The 17,884-nt window shown below is 40.1% G+C and overlaps 1 protein-coding gene across 1 annotated transcript in view; it reads right to left on the bottom strand.

The window, feature by feature from the left end:
- Positions 1-17,884, bottom strand: part of NIBAN1 (niban apoptosis regulator 1) — a gene marked incomplete at both ends in the record, with an annotated part of 141,502 nt that overhangs the window by 80,377 nt on the left and 43,241 nt on the right. The window contains one exon of the mRNA XM_080698752.1: positions 141-271. Coding sequence (XP_080554878.1) covers positions 141-271 — 131 coding nt within the window. The remainder of the gene's footprint in view (positions 1-140; positions 272-17,884) is intronic.

Below are 17,884 nucleotides of genomic sequence, written 5' to 3'. Positions count from 1 at the left end.
AATTATTATTATTTTATTATTATATATTATTTATTTTTATTATTAAATAGTATTTGTTATTATTTTTGTTATTATTAAAGGTTATGAGCAAAACGCTTTCTTCACTGGGAGAAATACATGAGCCTCAGGTTGGCGGTTACCTTGGTCTTCAGAAACTGTGACGCTGAATCCCTTTGCTGCTCGACGTCACTGCGCACATGATCGCAGAACGCCACCGAATACTGGCGACTGTAGTAGGGACCAAAGTTTTTGATGGCAGCCTCAGTTTTCCCTGGGAAAAGAATATGAATGTTAGAGTTTTAAAATACAGCCTATCTCACAAAATAGACAACAATGGACATAAATCTACAGTCCCCCTAGTGCTAGTTTCCCCAGGATTTGTTCTCAGCCTGCGTTCCCTAAGAAAGGCAATACCTGTGGCGCATGCCCAGGTCGCTCCCTCCGCTTCTGGCATTGGGGTCATCGCTCAGTAACCCAGAGAGTTTTCTTCATTGTATATTGTACCCATTGTCATAACCACAGACTTAGCATTCTTTTAGGATGTGGGCAGTACCCAGTACCGGAGATGGAACCCAGGGGCATTCTACCTCTGAGCTACAGCCCCAGCCCTTTTGTAATTTTTAAAATTTTGAAGTACAGTCTTCTTAAATTGCTGAGGCTTGGCCTCAAACCTGCAATCCTCTTATCTCAGCCTCCCAAGTACTGGGACCACAGGCATGCACTGCCACACCCAGCTCCACCCTCTGCTCATTATAAGACTATTCTACATGACCCCTCCACGTCTCCTTGCTCTTCATTCTTCTCTACTGCCCGAAGTTCAACCCCCCTCTTGATAACCCCAGGGTCCACCCCAAACACTGACTTCCATTTTCCTCCAAATCTCTGAGGCTTTACCTCTAGTCTTTTGACCAACGGTCCCGAATAAAGCCAACAATCTGTTTCCTCTATTTCTGCTCCCATGCATCTGGTTTAAAAGATTTTTGTGACTGGACGTGTTATAAATCAACATGGGGAAGGAGAGAGACTTTGGCTTAAGAGTCCAGAAACCTGGGTCTCACACTAATTGCGAGGCAGGTGCCATCCATCCAACCCCAGCCAGTCACTCAGCTCTCCCGGCTCTGGGGTCCCTGCCTGAGAAGGCGGGGGGCTCCGGAGTCCACATTTTTCTTTGAATCTGCCTGGCCTAGAAGTATCAGCAGAGAGATACAGCTGCCTAGCGACGGAGACCAGCAGATACAGTAGTCTTGGCAGATCAAGCCAATACCAACCACATGGGGAGAATCAGGCACTAGAAACATTCTTGGTCTTTTCTAACCCCGACTTAACTTTGGTGAATATGGGAGATGGAGAAATGCAAGAAAAGGAGGAGAGGAGCCTTCTGTCACCTATTAGAAATCCTCATTCCAAGTCCTTGTTACAGAATATAGAAATAGCTCTTAAGTTTCACTGATGAGTTTTACTGACAAACAGTCCGCACAATAGGATATCAGCTTGAGAGGAAACAAACCTGACATGACATTCCAAAATACTTTTAAAACTTCATATGAACTTGGCATAATTTTTGGTTTTCAACTTCAATAATAGAGTCAAATGAGAAATATTAAACTTTAACTCCCCCGGAGAGATTTGTTTAGAGCTGTTAAGCAGGCAAAGTTTTGGAAATAAGTGAAGAATTCTAACCATGTATATTGAGATGGTGAGTAGGAGAAGAACCTTGACTCCCCATAGCTGCCCATTCGTAGCCTATGAAGCCACAGCCCAAATACCCAGTGTGTATGAATACCCTCTGTGGATGGAGTGTCTTACTTTTGTTCAGACAGTTCAGTGTTATGATAGGTATGAATTCCTTTGTACTCCCTTAATAAAATGACATTTACTTGTTATAGTTATGGGCTTTAGTACTTATTTCTTCTAAGGTCCTTTGAGAAACACTAATCATAGATTCTGTAGCAATGCAAATAAAAGCTCTTATAATTTGAATCAAGCATGCTGTTGCCTGCTCTGAGAATTTATGGTATTACAATTAATCAGGTTTTGCATAATACTTTAATATGCTCAGGCTTTATAACCATCTAATTGGTTATTATTTGATTAGCTTTTATTACAGTGCAACCATAGTAAAATTCTATACCCTTGTCTATAATTTTCTCACATAGGAATGGGACGTCTTTGAGAATTCCCACAATAAGAACATGTCTCGCTTTCCTGAAACATAGAAATGATTGACCAAATTTGCCCTTTAGCTTCGATAACCACTATTTGGTCTGTCGGAAGAGTAAAGTGTTCATTGATGATGCTAATTTTTATGCTCATCCAAGCTCTTGGATTGAAATGAAAGGAGGTGGCTTCCATTTTATGATAAACTCTACAATACTTTGAAAGCCCATCTTCTCCCACATCACCAAGTCTCCCCAGGTGTGCACTGCTTCTCATGACTTGTTCCAATGCCCCATCCCTTCCAAAGTAGGAGAAAAACATAGTTCTGTGAGCCAAATGTCTGCATATGGTACCATCATCCCAGGTACTGTGGTATCAGGGATCACAGCTTCCTTAGATAATTAACCGAACACTTTCAAACATAAAAATAGTAGCACAAATTTATTGATCAACTAATATGTCACCAGGCACTTATGAAGTGCTTTTTTCCCCCATGTAGACATTGCATTTACTCTTCACAAAACCCTGTGATCTGGTCATCTAACCCCTAGTTTACAGGTGAGAAAATTGAGGGGTACAGAAAGAGAGGCTCACAGTTACTAACTCATGCTTTTTGCCCTCAGCTCATTAATGCAAATTTTCATTTAGTTTTTTTAAATTCTAGAGAGAAAAGAACCTAAAGATATTCAACATATATATTCAAATTTTAGGTGAAATGTATCTGAGTCCAAATATAGAAGACCCTGGGTTGAGGATCCTGAGGGCGAGAGCTAAGTCTGGTGTTGGGGCATCGGGAGATGGACTCTGCAGTCAGACAGACATGGCCTCAAGTCCCAACTCTGCTATTTACCAGCTGCAGGACCTCATGAGAGTAATTTTTTCTTCTTTATCACTTGTAAAATGAAGACAACAAACCAGACCTGGTGGCACTTGTTGGAGTATATGGGGGTAAAGAAAACATGGCCCAACTGCAGGAACAGGCTGTATTTAGAAATAAAACCTAGAAGGAGGCATCTGACCAGGAAGAGAGCCCACACAAGTCAGAAGCCCTCCGCCTTACAGGCTAGGGGCTTTTTATGAGGCAAGGAAGGGGAGACGGTACAGGAGCAGTCGTGTGAGCCACTGGGTGGTATGCCAGTGGCCAGGTCATCTTGGGGCAGAGCAATGGTCAGGGGTTTCTATTTCTTGGTTCCTTTGTTCTCAGTCCTCCTCCAGCATGGCCTCACAGTCAGAGCTCACAGCACCCACAGCACAGGGCAGAACAGTACTTGAGAGGCTGAGACAGGAGGATCACAGGTTCAAGACCAGCTTCAACAATTTAGAAAGCTCCTCAGCAACTAGTAAGATCTTGCTTAGAAACAAAAACTAAAAAAGGCTGGCGGTGTAGCTTGAAGGAAGAATGCCTCTGGGTTTAATTCCCAGTTCCACACAAACACACATTGAAATTGGAGACAAGAGCAGTGACCTCCTAGGGTTGTTGTAATGGTTGCGTAAATTTATACCACAGTAGAGTGTCCAGCACTGTAACTGGCACGTTGAAAGAGCTGAACTCTTGAGAGTAACTAAAATGGAGATGATCATGGTAGTGATGGAGCCTCTTACCAAATACCAGGAGAAAGTCCTTGAACTGAACTGAGAATTGAGAAGAACCCACTAAGCAGTCTGTCTACCATCACTCTTGAACTGGGGACATCCTGTCCTGCTCATACAGAACAGCTGCCCACCCCATGCAGGTTCAAAACAAATATAACCCACATTCCCACAAACTTCAGCATAAGAGGACCCTCAGTGCATCTGGAATTAAAGTCAAGTAAGCAAACATTGCCATCAATGAGCAAAGAACAGAACCCAAGAATTAGAAGACGAGCCTCTCTCCCACTGAAGCTCAATGTTCTCACCTTTGAAATAGGGATAAGATGCCCTATCACTGGGTTTTATGAGGAGTAAATGAAATATCCTACGTGTTTTTTTAAGTGTCTAATACAGGACCTTAACACATATTATTTGATCAATCAAGTTTTTACTATTATTTAATATTCCACAATGAAAACATTCAAATAAGTGGATCAATCCACAGGCACCACAGAAGATAAACTCAGCCAAAACCAGCTTGTTTTACACACTATTCAAGATTCTTGAGTATTAAATATTTTTATTTCCCTGCTCCCAAATTTAGTGTGGCACTCTCTTTCCTAAATTGTTTGTAAAACACAGTGCCAAGTCTTGCATGACAAGGAAGTTATTCAGTAGTAAAAACAAACAAACAAAAAACAGAATGAGCAGAGCACGGTGGCATCTGCCTGAAATCTCTATTTGGGAGGCTGAGACAGGAGGATCACAGGTTTGAAGCCAGCACATAGTATATTACAAAAACCCTGTTTGAAAGTAAAATAAAAGTAGGTCTGAGGATGTATCTCATAAGTATAAAATCCCTGAGCTCAATCCCCAGTACCCAAAGAGAGAAGGGGGGGGGCAAAGGCTTCTTCCATACTGTGACACATTAATACTTTTGACACATGAATATTTCTTCTTCCACATTGTGTTATATCAGTACTTGACACGGGCATCTTCTAATCCTATTCAATGATTGCAGCCTATGCTAGACATTGTGTTGGTAACATTTAGCCCTTCAGGCCAATCTTTAGTAAAGCTAAAAGAAGGCCCTTCAACAGTTCCATCCACAGAATTTGGCTCCACTTCAACTTTGTAAAGGTAAGAAGAGTATCTGCTGGCCCATTTAAAGACACTTTAGTGCATACAGTCTCAAAAACAGCACTCATTAGGCTCCTCCTCCACTGCCACATTCAGTCAGCAGGTCCTGTCACTATTATTTCTACAATATTTCTCAAATCTATCCCCCTTTCCCATCTCAACCACCATAGCTTCTGTCAAGCCTTTATTATCTCTCAACAATTGCCAGACTCTCTTAATCTTCTCTACTTCAGCATCACGACAGGGCAAAGAAACTTAAATAGCTCTCAGCTCAAAACAGAAACGACAAAGTCAAAAGCAGAATGAGTTGGGGAATGCCAGGAATGATACACACACCCTGGAGGACTGTGGGAAGAAAACCAAAGCTTGGTTTGTGGGGGCAGAGGCAGATTCTGACAAGAGCCAGAGTCCAGGGCTGTTGGGGCAGGGTAAGAAACACCAAAGCCTTAGCCAGGCGTGGTGGCTCACGCTTGTCATCCCAGCATTCGGGAGGCTGAGACCTCAGGATTGTGGTTCCCGGACAGCCTCAGCTACTTAGTGAGGCCCTCTGCAACTCAGTGAGACCCAGTTTCAAAATAAAGAATAAAAAATAGTGCAAGGGGTGTAGCTCAGAGGTTGAATGCCCCTGGGTTCCATCCCCAGACCCGAAAGAAGGAAGGAAATAAAGAGAAAGAAAGAACGAAAGAAAGAAAGAAAAGAAAGAAAGGAAGAAAGAAAGAAAGAAAGAAAGAAAGAAAGAAAGAAAGAAAGAAAGAAAGAAAGAAAGACCGAAGCCAAGCTGGCCACTTGTTCCCACTCAAGATAATGCACGAGTTACCAAGGCCTGGAAGCTAAAGTGTGGAACCATCCTTCAGAACCAAATCATGGCATTGGTGCCACTAAGAAACTCTTTCAAAAGCCATAATAAGGGGCAGACCTCCGTAGTCACAGAGGCACCATTCTCAAGGGTCCTGGCCTTCCAAATTTCACTTGCTACATTGCTGCCAGACCACATGACTACCTTCGCAAACACCCTCAGCAGTTTCCCGCTGCCTACTGTAGGAACTCAGCCTAGCGCCAAAGGAATCTGGCCCCACTGCTTATATTTCTCTCTTCTTGCACTCAAACTAAAGCCTCTCCCCCCACTTTGGGTACCCATGCCTCTCTTCCTTTCTTTCCCCAAGTGCCTTGTTATCAATTCCAGACCTCTCAATCCCACGTGGTAACCCAACCCCAAAAGGAGACTTTTATGATCTCCCCAGCTGGAAGCCATCTCCCCTTCTTTTGCATTCTCCCCAATTTGTGCACGACTTTTCCTACAGCTGTTTAAATATAGCTTATCTCCTCTCCAAGGATATATTGTGCTTAAATACTCATCAAATATTTGTTGAATGGATAAAAGAATAGTTGAATAGGAACTCAAAAGACTACAGCAAATTGTCGCACATAATACTAATGAAACTCATGTCACTGAGAAACTCATGTCAATTTCTGCTTGAATGTTTATTATTAAAAGTATACATTCCTAGCCGGGCGTGGCGGCGCACGCTTGTAATCCCTGCGCTTGGGAGGCAGAGACAGGAGGATCACGCAGGTTCGAAGCCAGCTGCGCGCGCTGGCTTAGGAGACCCTATTTCCAAATAAAAATGTAAAAATAGGTCTGGGAGTGTAGCCCGGAGGTAGAAGGGTTTCCAGGAACCCCAGTACCAACAAAAAAATAAAAGTATACATTCTTGAACCCAATTCATATTTATTTACCCCCCCCAAATCTGACTCTTTCAGATTAATTCTTCCTGAGCTTTAATTGTTGTTGTTGGTGGTGGTGGTGGTGGTGGTGGGGTGTGTGTGTGTGTGTGTGTGTGTGTGTGTGTGTGTGTGTGTGTTTTAATTTTAATACAGCACCATCTCAGGGTGGTAGTGCATGCTAGTAATCCCAGCATTTGGGAGGTGGAGACCAGAAGATCACGGTTCACAGATAGCCTCAGCTACAGTAAGGACTTTTGCAACTCAGTGAGACCCTATTTCAAAAAATAAAAAGACTAAAAAATAGGGCTGGGGGTGTAGCTCAGAAGTACAATGGCCTTGGATTCCATCCCCAGTACCAAAACAAAAACAAGCAAACAAACAAAAATCAAGTTGCTGAGACTAGCCTCGAACCTGCAATCCTCCGGTCTCAGCCTTCCAAGTACTGGGAGGTACAGTGTGCATCACCACACCCAGCTCAGTTTAAGGTTTTGAACGAGATTTGTCCACAAAATATTTGTGAGAAAGTATTTAGAAACAAAACTCCTTCTTGGTTGGTTTGTTTTTCTTGACCACTCTAAAAGCATTTTAGAAGTTTTTCGGGATCCAGTTAAAAGTTATACGAACTCTGAAGAACCTTAATTTGTAGTTTCTCATTTTTAGAAGGTTCTTTTAAAAACAGTTCCCAGTACTATAGCAGTTCAACTCCAACTTGCTGTTTACCAACAGACTTTCTTGAAAGACACTGCTTATAGTAGACTGTCCCTAGTTTCCTGTTATTTTTAGTGTAATAGCTAGGACATATTCTAAAATCTTCTCTGAAAAGTACAAATTCCTTCCTATTTTAATTACTTTTAGGAAAATAATTCATATGCACAAAAATATATAAAAAGCTCAAACATTTTTTTTGCTATATTACCTTCTATTTTTAAATAGTTGGGGTTATATTTTTGACCAGTTTTATTTACTTAACATATCGTCTTTAGATTTTTCCTGACATTACCAAACAAGTCATGACTTTTTTCCAGATAAAACATTTCTATTGTTATTATGAAGGAGAGAAATATGGAAATTAAAATATGTATGTATATATTTAACAAGGTAACTGTTTTCTAAGAAGTAAGGCAAATCCACATATGAGAAAAAATTAGCCAGACGTTTGGCACCATTTCTTAAAAATTATTAGGTTGCTGGGCATGGTGGTGCACGCTTGTAATCCCAGCATTCAGGAGGCTGAGACCGGAGGATCACAGTTCATGGCCAGCCTCAGCTACTTAGTGAGGCCCTTTGCAACTTAGTGAGACCCTGTTTCAAAATAAAGAATAAAAAATAGGGCTGGGGTTGTTTCCATCCCCAGACCCCCCACACACACAAAACTCTATTAAGATTTCAGGTATAAATTAGTTTGGGGAAACAAGACAAATGCCTTTAAAAATAAAATATTTTGCCGGATGTTGTGGCGCAGGCTTGTAATCCCCCGCTCTTGGGACTCGACTCGGAGACAGGATTGTACAGGTTCGAAGCCAGCCGGGCTGGCTAACAGACCCTGTTTCCATATTTTTAAAAAGTATAAAAATAGGTCTGGGAGTGTAGCCCAGAGGTAGAAGGGTTTCCAGGAACCCCAGTGGCACCACCAAAAATAAATAAATAAAACAAAATATTTTAATAATTATTAAAATAAACCACAACATCCACTATTGTTTGTGTTCTCCAGAGTTTCTCTAATTATAAAAGTTTAAAAGTCCTAATAAATTATAGCATCAGCGATAGTATCAGGTTGCTAAGCACCATCGCTTTTACACCTTAGGGTGGAGAAATTGGAAGTCCCAATTCCTAGCACAGAGGTGCAAAAATCTAATTACACAGAATAATGCCCAAGGACTCTCTTTTTCTTCTACCAAATGCCTTGGAGAATGAGGATAAATTGGATTCTCCATAATTGAACTAAAGGGGGTGTGTGCGTGTGAGTATATATGTGCGCGTATGTGTGTTTGTATTTTTTAAAGCTCATTTATTATTGTTGCGCAAGTGACAGGTTTTGAACAGACTCCACTAAATAAAAGCAAAATGATTCATGGGCAGCCTTGATTGTGCAGCCTTCCCTACAGAAATTCTACCTTGAGTTAAAAATATGAGAGATAAACCAGCTTAAGCTCTCTCTGATATACTCTTGATATTAATCCATGAAGAGAAAAAAAAAACATTTATGGTCCCAAGAGCTTACATTAAATATATTCAAGTCACACCAGAACCCTTGCAGCAGTCAGCAAGCATCTTGATAAAATGCTGGCATGCTTAGGAACAAACAATAGGACACAGCTTCCTTCTTCCCCAGACTCACTCACAGTAATCTCAAACACTGTACAGTGGGCTTGCTCTGGGACTACTGAAGACCCTCAGTGTCTCCCACCTGTTTTAGAAGGCCAGCCCAGTATCTTTTACCTTAGCTACAGTCTTTTAAAGGCACTTAAAATGCTGCAGAAAATTGGGTATGGTGGCCAATACTTGTAATCCCCGGACTTCTTGAGTGTTGCAAAAGGAGAATCACAGGTTTAAGTAGAGCCTCAGGAACATGACAAGACTCTCATGGCAAGAACGTAGTGAGATCCTTCTTCAAAACAAAAAATAAAACAGAGGCTGGGGGTATAGCTCAGAGGAAGAGTGTTCCTGGGTTCAATTCCTAGTACCTCACATGCCGCCACCAAACAAAATAAAACATAAGAAAGCAAACACTAGTTCTGGTGAATTAGCAGAAGCAAAAAAAAAAAAAAAAAGAAAAAAAGAAAATGTTTTCTACAAACAACGATAGTCACTAAAATAAAATTCCATCTGCACTACAAATTTGTAGACCCATACCTTCCCATAGTAATACAAGAGAAATGAGAAGCTGGGCATGGTGGCGCACATCTGCAGTCCTAGCAACTTGGGAGGCCAGTGCAGGAGGATCAAATGCTCAAGGCGAGCCTGGGGGTCACAGTAAGACCCTGTCTCAAAATAAGAAACAAAAAGGGGCTGGGATGCAGCTCCTCAGAGGTAGAATGGCCCTGGGTTCAATCATCAGTCACACACACACACACACACACACACACACACACACACACACACACACAAACATGGGGGAGAGAGAGGTGAGGAGAAATTAAGAAAGGAAAAACACACTACTGTTTTATAAGTTTTGACGCCTACTACCTTATTATATATATAAGCCCCACTGTGGTCAGTTTTTCCAGATTAAAAAAAAGTCTGGGAAAGATTTCTAAAACTGTTATATGTCTTAAGTCTGGTCCTTTCTTTCTCTAGTATTGTCAGAAAAATACACACGCCTGTACATTTATGCACACTTATTTCTTTAGCCATAATTAGATGGAGGTAGCTTTAAATTTCCTTTCATTTCATGAAAACGTGCTTGTAAATTTTCAAGATTATTATGTCATTACCTCACAGCATGCCTCCAATTTTCTCATAACCCATCTGATGAGAATGCATCTTGTTTATTTTGCCACTTTTCTAAAGCTGCCTAATGTCCTCCAATAAAGCTGCAGCTCAGCTGTCTTCTCTTTACAAAACAAAAAATGAGGGGAGAGAGTGTGAAAGGGAAAATTAACCTAATCTGACAGCTGATTTTTCAGACAGTATCATAAGAACTATGAATTTGAACGGAATAATAATGTTTTTGCCCATTAGACAACCTTTTTTCTTGGTTTTGAGGACAGTGTATTGTTGAAATTCAGAAACCAAAATAATGAGATATTTCTTTGTTCTTTTTAATCTAATCATAGCTATTACTACATGTTTTTTAGCATACACTTTCAAATTATTCCAAAATCCTGAAAATATTCCTTGTTTAGAGATTGTACACCTGTAAATGAATATAACATGTACAATAAAGAAGTCAGGTTGGACTTAAACCAGGCAACAAGCCTAGAAATTTTGCTGATTTCCCCACACGACATCATATTAGATTCTTTTCATACTGGGGATTGAACCCAGAGGCATTCTACCTCTGAGCTACACCCCCCAACTCTATTTTATTTTTTATTTTGAAACAAAGTCTCACTAAGTTGCAGAGGATCTCATTAAGTTGCTGAGGCTGTCTTTGAACCTACAATCCTCCTGTCTCAGCCTTCCAAGTACTGGGATTACAGGAATGGGCCACCATGCCCAGCCCTCATTTTTTAAAACTATGTCCTCTCCATGTTCTTATTTCATCTCACTTTTCTTTTCTCCACACAAAAGTATATTTGTTTGAAATAATTTATTTATATTTCCTATATCTTCTTTCTCCAGAATCTGTATCATTAACATGAAAAAATGCATTTCTGCTTAACTGTGTTTGAGGTCTTGTGTGCTTATGTTTTGTTCACCTGGGATTTGAACAAACGAGAAAAGTGAGCTTGGCTAGGAAATGAAAAGTATCTCTGGTGGGCACTTCAGTCAATATTCTCACTGCTATCATCCAAAATACCTGACCATCACTTAGAGGGAAGAGGATCCATTTGTTCATGGTTCTGGAGATTTTAGGAGTTCAGTCTATGTTAAACCAGGTGACGTTTATAGAGCTCAGGGAATTTGTGCAGGGAGCCAAGAGAGAGAACACAAGGGCTCTACTCTCACACCATGGAGGCCAGAATCAAGAGAGAGCAAGGTACATTCTATAGTCCTTACAGTGGGCTTCAGGAAAAACCTTGTAAACTATTCAATATTTCTGTAGGCCAGCTAATTTTTGAAACTATTTACAAGGTTAATAGGATACTCATTAGTGAACATTATTTTAGCATGTTCTAACTTATGACAACTGCTAACATGGTTGTAACCTATTGTCCACTTGAATTGATCAGGCACAAAATTTCTGAATATAGTGTCCTTGATAATATTCCAAACATCCCTAATAATAAAATCTGACCTAGAAATGTTGACAAATATAATAGGTCATTACAGAATCAATTATTTGGAGGCAATCTAATAATTGTCAGTTCCTAGAATCTTTAATCACCAAATTTAAAAATTCCTGAGTGATAAACATTAGTGGAAAATTGTCCAACTGTTTGAGAAACTTACAAAATGCTCTAACAGTAGATAAAAAAAAGAAAAAAACTCACCAAAATCCCCAGTAGCATTAACTGTCTATAAAGAGTATTAACTATCTAGATAACACTAGTTTCTCCAAAGTCATTTCTTTTTTCCTATGAACATTTCTCTTTGATAAATTGAATTTACCTCATACTTAGTAAATATGTTGAATTATTAGCTTTGCTTGGAGTCTAGGCTTCTCATATAAAAATGTACTCATTTCTAACTAGTCATTATACGCATCCAGGGGACAAAATATGAAGTGGAATTGTAAGTAGCTGAGACTGCCTTCCTCAATACACCTAAGAAAGCAACTTGTGCCCATTTGGATGGTAAACATGCCAGTGCCAATTACATGGCAACTTTCATGTATTTCTGAAAAAATCTACAACTTATAGACTTCAAAATCTGAATGGGGTCATGATAGTCTTCTCCAATGTTCTTCTACTTTCAATTAAAAAATTAATTGGCCCAACTAAATTAGTAATAGAACATTCATGAAAAAATTTTAAGAGTTATAACTTAAAAACAGATCAGTGCCAACTTTTTAAGAGTTTTCTCCTTTGCTATTCCAACCTTGATTTATAGGGAAATCCAAGCACTTTTTTTTTATAATTCAAGAAAGAATGAACTAAGTGTGGTGGCGCACACTTGTAATCCCAGAATTTGGGAGGCTGAGACAAGAGGATTGTGGTTCGCAGACAGCCTCAGATACTACTTAGTGAGGCCCTCTGCAACTCAGTGAGACCCCATTTCAAGATAAAGAATAAAGCCAGGCGTGGTGGCGCACGCTTGTAATCCCCATGCTTGGGAGGAGGAGACAGGAGGATTGCACAGGTTCCAAGCCAGCCTCACTGGCTTAAGAGACCCTGTTTCCAAATAAAAATATAAAAATAGGTCTGGGAGTATAGCCTGGAGGTAGAAGGGTTTCCAGGAACCCCAGTACCACCCAAAAAAAAAAAATTAAATGAAGTTAAATTTTAAATTTAAAGCCGGGTGTGGTGGCACACGCTTGTAATCCCCGCACTTGGGAGGCTGAGACAGGAGGATTGCACGGGTTCGAAGCCAGCCTCAGCTACTTAGTGAGGCTCTCAGCAACTTAATGAGACCCTGTTTCCAAATAAAATATAAAATAGGTCTAGGAGTATAGCCCGGAGGTAGAAAGCCTCTGGGTTCCACCCCCAGTACCACCATAAATAAATAAATAAATTAATTAATTAATTAATTAATTAATTTTAAATTTATTGTTTAAAGTAGGAAAACCGTCCTTACTCTTTTGTTCATAAGAATAGATCTATATATTTTTAAAGTGTTTTTCTCATGAAGGATTTTTACAACTTAGACTTTATTTTAATGTAAAAAATGGTTTTAGGAATTCATGTTTTTCCACATAACTGTACAGCGATATTTATCAAGTTTCCATATTTGAATGGTTTTGAGCTCTAATCTGGTCCAGTGGTCTACTACTGATTATACTGTAATTAGTACCTATTCTCTTACTTATTAAAGTGTTAGCATAGCAGCTAAAATCTGGATAAGACAGTCTTCCCGCTTGAATCTTCCTCAAAATTTCTTACATATTTCTCACCCAATGTTTTCCCACATGAATTTAGGGTTAATTACGTCAAGTCTTGTGAATATACAAGGTTTTGCATTTTTTTATCAGATGAATAAATAGATTTGTGACTATTATGAGGCTGACCATTTTGTGACAGAAATTCTGGAAGTGTGGCAGAGGAATTTGTGTTTTAGCAAGCCTTTAAGTGATTAGAATGCACACTGAATTTTTGAAACACTAATCAATCCCTTATTGATGGATGCTTGGACAGTGCACTTTGTCTAGCATAAGCAATGCTGTAAGAAAGCATGTCGTCTATCCCTTTTGTACCCGTGCAGGCATTTCTGAAGGAGATAAATTTGCAGACACGGAGATGCTGAGACAAAGAGTAAATGCATTTGTCGTTTTAATAAAAAAATAGACAAACCACCCTCTGTAGAAATTGTTCTATTTTGCAGTGCCACGAGTACCATATAAGATTATTGTTCACCCAGACTCACCAGCAGTGTTTCCCAAACTTCCGTATCTTTGTCAACGGAGGATGACTCTTTCGTGCTTCTATAGAGAGTTAATAAAGAACCCAGAAATACCATCCCTCCTACCTGAGCTAGTACCCGCCATTAAAAGTATGAAGACTTAACAGAGGATGGAGAGAATTATTCTCAGCATGGAGAGCTGGACTATACTATATATTGTATAGTTTCACCAAAAAAGAACTGCAAATGGCAGCTACAATAACTAATATTGTCCTCACGGTTCTGTCGTATAATTCAGGTGCGTCATTTCTTCTATGTACATTAAAGATTTTTGTAGCCCAGCCTGGACACCAAACCAGCATTTATAATCATATTGTTTCTAGAAGAAAAAGCATCCCAAAGATCCAAAACCACTAACTTCAATTTCAAACATTTGGAGTACACGAAAGACTACCTGGATATAAGAAAATACACTGTTAATTCCATTTTGCCAAGGGAAACATTTAAAAATAGATACCCAGCTGGGCATGGTGACACACACTTGTAAACACAGTACTTGGGAGACTGATACAGGAGGATCGCAGGTTCGTGACCCGTCTCAGGTACTTAGTGAGGCCCTTAGCAACTTAGTGAGATCCTCTTTCAGAATAGAATAGGGCTGGGGTGTAGCTCAGAGGTAGAATGCCCCAGGATTCAATCCCCAGTGCCACACAGAAAAATAATAAAATAAAAATAAAAGTAGATTCCCTGCTGGACTGGATGAACTTCCCATGGCTGGGCAGATGTAGATTAGAGGTGGATTGCTCTTGTGAAAACAAAGTTGACCTAGTGTGCAATCGGATTAGTGGCTTTCATCTGTACACATTCTCCCAAGTATGTCACCATTAGAGGTTGACATCAAGACACTCTCAGAAGGCCCCTTTGGTCTCAGTACCAACACCCCAGATGAACATCCTCTGGGGTTTTGGATACATCTGGAGAGGGCTGGTTCATTCTCAGCACAGAGCAAATCCTCAATCATTTCCCTTGAGCAGATTAAGTCTCTACTAAACAAAGCTGAACTCACAGTGGCATAAGATTCTACTCTGGAAAGGTGAAGGTCCAGATCCCCATTGAATCGGTTCCACCACATAGTTATCAAACCCTAGCCAGGTCAATTTATCTCTAAGACACAGTTTGCAGTTGTAAAGTCATGTGCTCATCTGCTTTCTTTAAGGGAATATAATGGGATTCGTTCAGAGTCCACAAAGCTCACTAAGCTCTCCAAATACGAGACACAAATATAATAAGAAAGGTAACTACTTAGAGGAGCAGAAACATCCTTCCCATGCTGCTGATAAACGTGCTGTCTAACAGAAGAGGTGTCTGCAAAGTAGCTTAACATACCTATCATCTGATGTAGTTACTTTTAAACTTTCTTCCTTTAACACTTTTACTGGTGAATTCTAATTAGACATCATAGGGAGGTTCAAAGTGATAGAAACATACATGCACCCATCACATACTTTTTAAAATTAATAGCCTGGTCAGGCATGGTGGCACGTGCCTGTATTCCAGTACTTAGGAGGCCGAGACAGGAGGATCGCGGGTTTGCCACCAGCCTCAGCAACTTAGGGAGGCCCTCTGCAACTTAGAGAGAATCTGTTACAAAATAAAAAGTAAATAAGGCTGGGGGTGTAGCTCAGAGGTGGAATACCCCTGGGTTTAATCCCCAATACTGCAAAAAATAATAATAGTTTAGTTAGTTCTACTTAAATTTCATTTTAAGAGCCATATGTGGCTTTCACATTGAGCAAAGCAGTTGTAGAAAACCTTCATGACTTCGTCCTAAAAAGATCACTTACCTCAGTGTTTGTTTTTGTTTTTTTATCTGGTCTCTTTTCAGCTGTCTGATTAAAAAGTAGAACATTCTAACCCCTATCTCCCACTTACGGAATCGAAACCTACCTGAGAGAGGCCAGAGACTCTATTTTTATTATGTTTCCCACTCGTTTCTTAGACTCAAGTCAGTTGAATATATTTAGTAGCATCGTAACAGAGTATAGACGCGGACATTTGTGAGCTTAGCAAGATGCCGGGCACGGGGCGCATTCCAGAAGGAGGAGGGCCGTGCTCTAGAGAAATTAATGGTGCTAACATACCTGTTCACTAGATCAAAGGACCCACTTCAAAGCTTTTAAAAACCAGGTAAGTTAGTCCATACTTCCAGTGGGGGAGGGTGGGGGGGTCACGTTCCACAGTGTGAGTGTGGAGAGCTCGATTAGTCCGCCTTTGTTTTGTTGTGATGAAGGGGGATAATAATAAAGGGCCTAGCCCTAACATGAGTAACTTAAAGGAGGAAAGATCTTGACTCTCTTTGCAATTGTTATGGTAAAGTCCTTTCGAAATCCAGTGAGGGGACTTGGAATGGAGGTAAGAGAAAGCTATGCATGTGTAACTACCCTCTTAAAGCAATTTGAAAAACAGATGGAAAAGAGACAGGCAGAGGTTGAAAGAAAAACTGCACAGCAAACCTCAATGCCAGGTTGTTAACTTTATAAATTAAAAGAAGAGATGACCTCAATAGGATTAAAGGATGGCTTTCTGGCAAGGGGCCTGGGTTCTAGTCCATCCATGAATCTGCTGCTTTTCAAGGAGCATATCCTATAACGTCCGCAGAGATTCCTGAAACTTGAATATAGTTTCAGAAATGCACGAGCATTCCCATTCTTTGCAGATGCAGAGACCATCTGTTCAGCTGTTTTTCTTAAGGGAATGTAATGGGATTCTTTCAGAGCACACGAAGCTCTCCAAATAAAGGATCCAAACATCACATGAAAGGTAATTACTCGCAGAAATAGAAACAACCTATGCTTAGAAATGTTTCTGTGGGCGCCTCTCATCAGGGAAAATGTCCTGGATGGTATAAACAGATATCACTGGGTCTGCTTTATAACTAATATTCCCAAAAAAGGGAACACAAAACTGGTAAGAAGGGAAGGGAGGGAACCTTCAAGAGTAAGTAAATTATTTATCTGTAAAAATATAAGATGCTTGGGCTGGGAATTTCCCTTGAGTTTACATTTTAAATTTTTTTTTATTTAATTGTAGTAAGTGCATGCTAATGTTAGACTATCTACAAATATTTGATTTTTATTTTGCCAGTACAGCCAATGGGGGGATAATCTAATCGTGTATAAAGAACTTAACTTCCTTTTATCCCCTTTGTATAATTGGTTTATATATTTATATTATATACAACATATATTCAAATACTCTGCATTAAATGTGGCCAAAGCTTTAAAATAAGGAAGTTTTATTTAAAGTGAAACATTCTGTTTCCATGATAATACTGAAGATTGCTTTTATCTTTCTATTGAATATAACAAAATACAAATATTTTTATTTAAAATATTATAACGAAAAGTAAATTTTCCTTATTAAAGGAATAGAAGCCAGGTGCGGAGGTACATACCAATACTCCCAGTATTTGGCAGGCTGAAGCAGGAGAGTAGTAGGTTACTTAGAGAGACCCTGTTTAAAAATAAAACCAGGCATGGTGGCACATGCCTGTAATCCCAGTACTTGGGAGGCTGAGACAGGAGGATTGCAGGGTTAAGACCAGCCTCAGCAGCTTAGCAAGACCCTATTTCAACATAAATTCTGTGTAAGTCAGGGTCAGTTTGATAACTGTAATGGTAAATGACTGTAATGGTTTAAATTTAGAATGTCTCCAGACCTAAAGAGACAAGGCAGCCACCATGTTGGAGGTGGGATGGCATGGTTGCTGAAGAGATGGTCTCTGGGGGTGTGGTCATAGGGATTATATATCATTCCTCCTTTCTGATATCAGAACAGAGCTTCTTCTTCTTCTTCTTCTTCTTCTTCTTCTTCTTCTTCTTCTTCTTCTCCTCCTCCTCCTCCTCCTCCTCCTTCTTTCTCCTCCTCCTCCTCCTTCTTCTTTCTCCTGTTTCTCCTCCTCCTTCTTCTTCTTTCTCCTGTTTCTCCTCCTCCTCCTCCTTCTTCTTTCTCCTGTTTCTCCTCCTCCTCCTCCTCCTCCTCCTCCTCCTCCTCCTCTTCCTCCTCTTCCTCCTCCTTCTCTCTCTTCTCTCCACCTGCCTTCCTAATTCTCCTCCAAGCTTTACTTCCTCCATGATCTACCCTTGATCTCTGGTATCCCATGGTTTATCCTTTAATCTCAGCCAAGAAT

Source organism: Muscardinus avellanarius, assembly GCF_963383645.1.
Source record: "Muscardinus avellanarius genome assembly, chromosome: 7".
Lineage (NCBI taxonomy): Eukaryota > Metazoa > Chordata > Mammalia > Rodentia > Gliridae > Muscardinus > Muscardinus avellanarius.
Note: the sequence above shows the minus strand (reverse complement) of the source record. Positions and strands in the feature narration are given on the sequence as shown.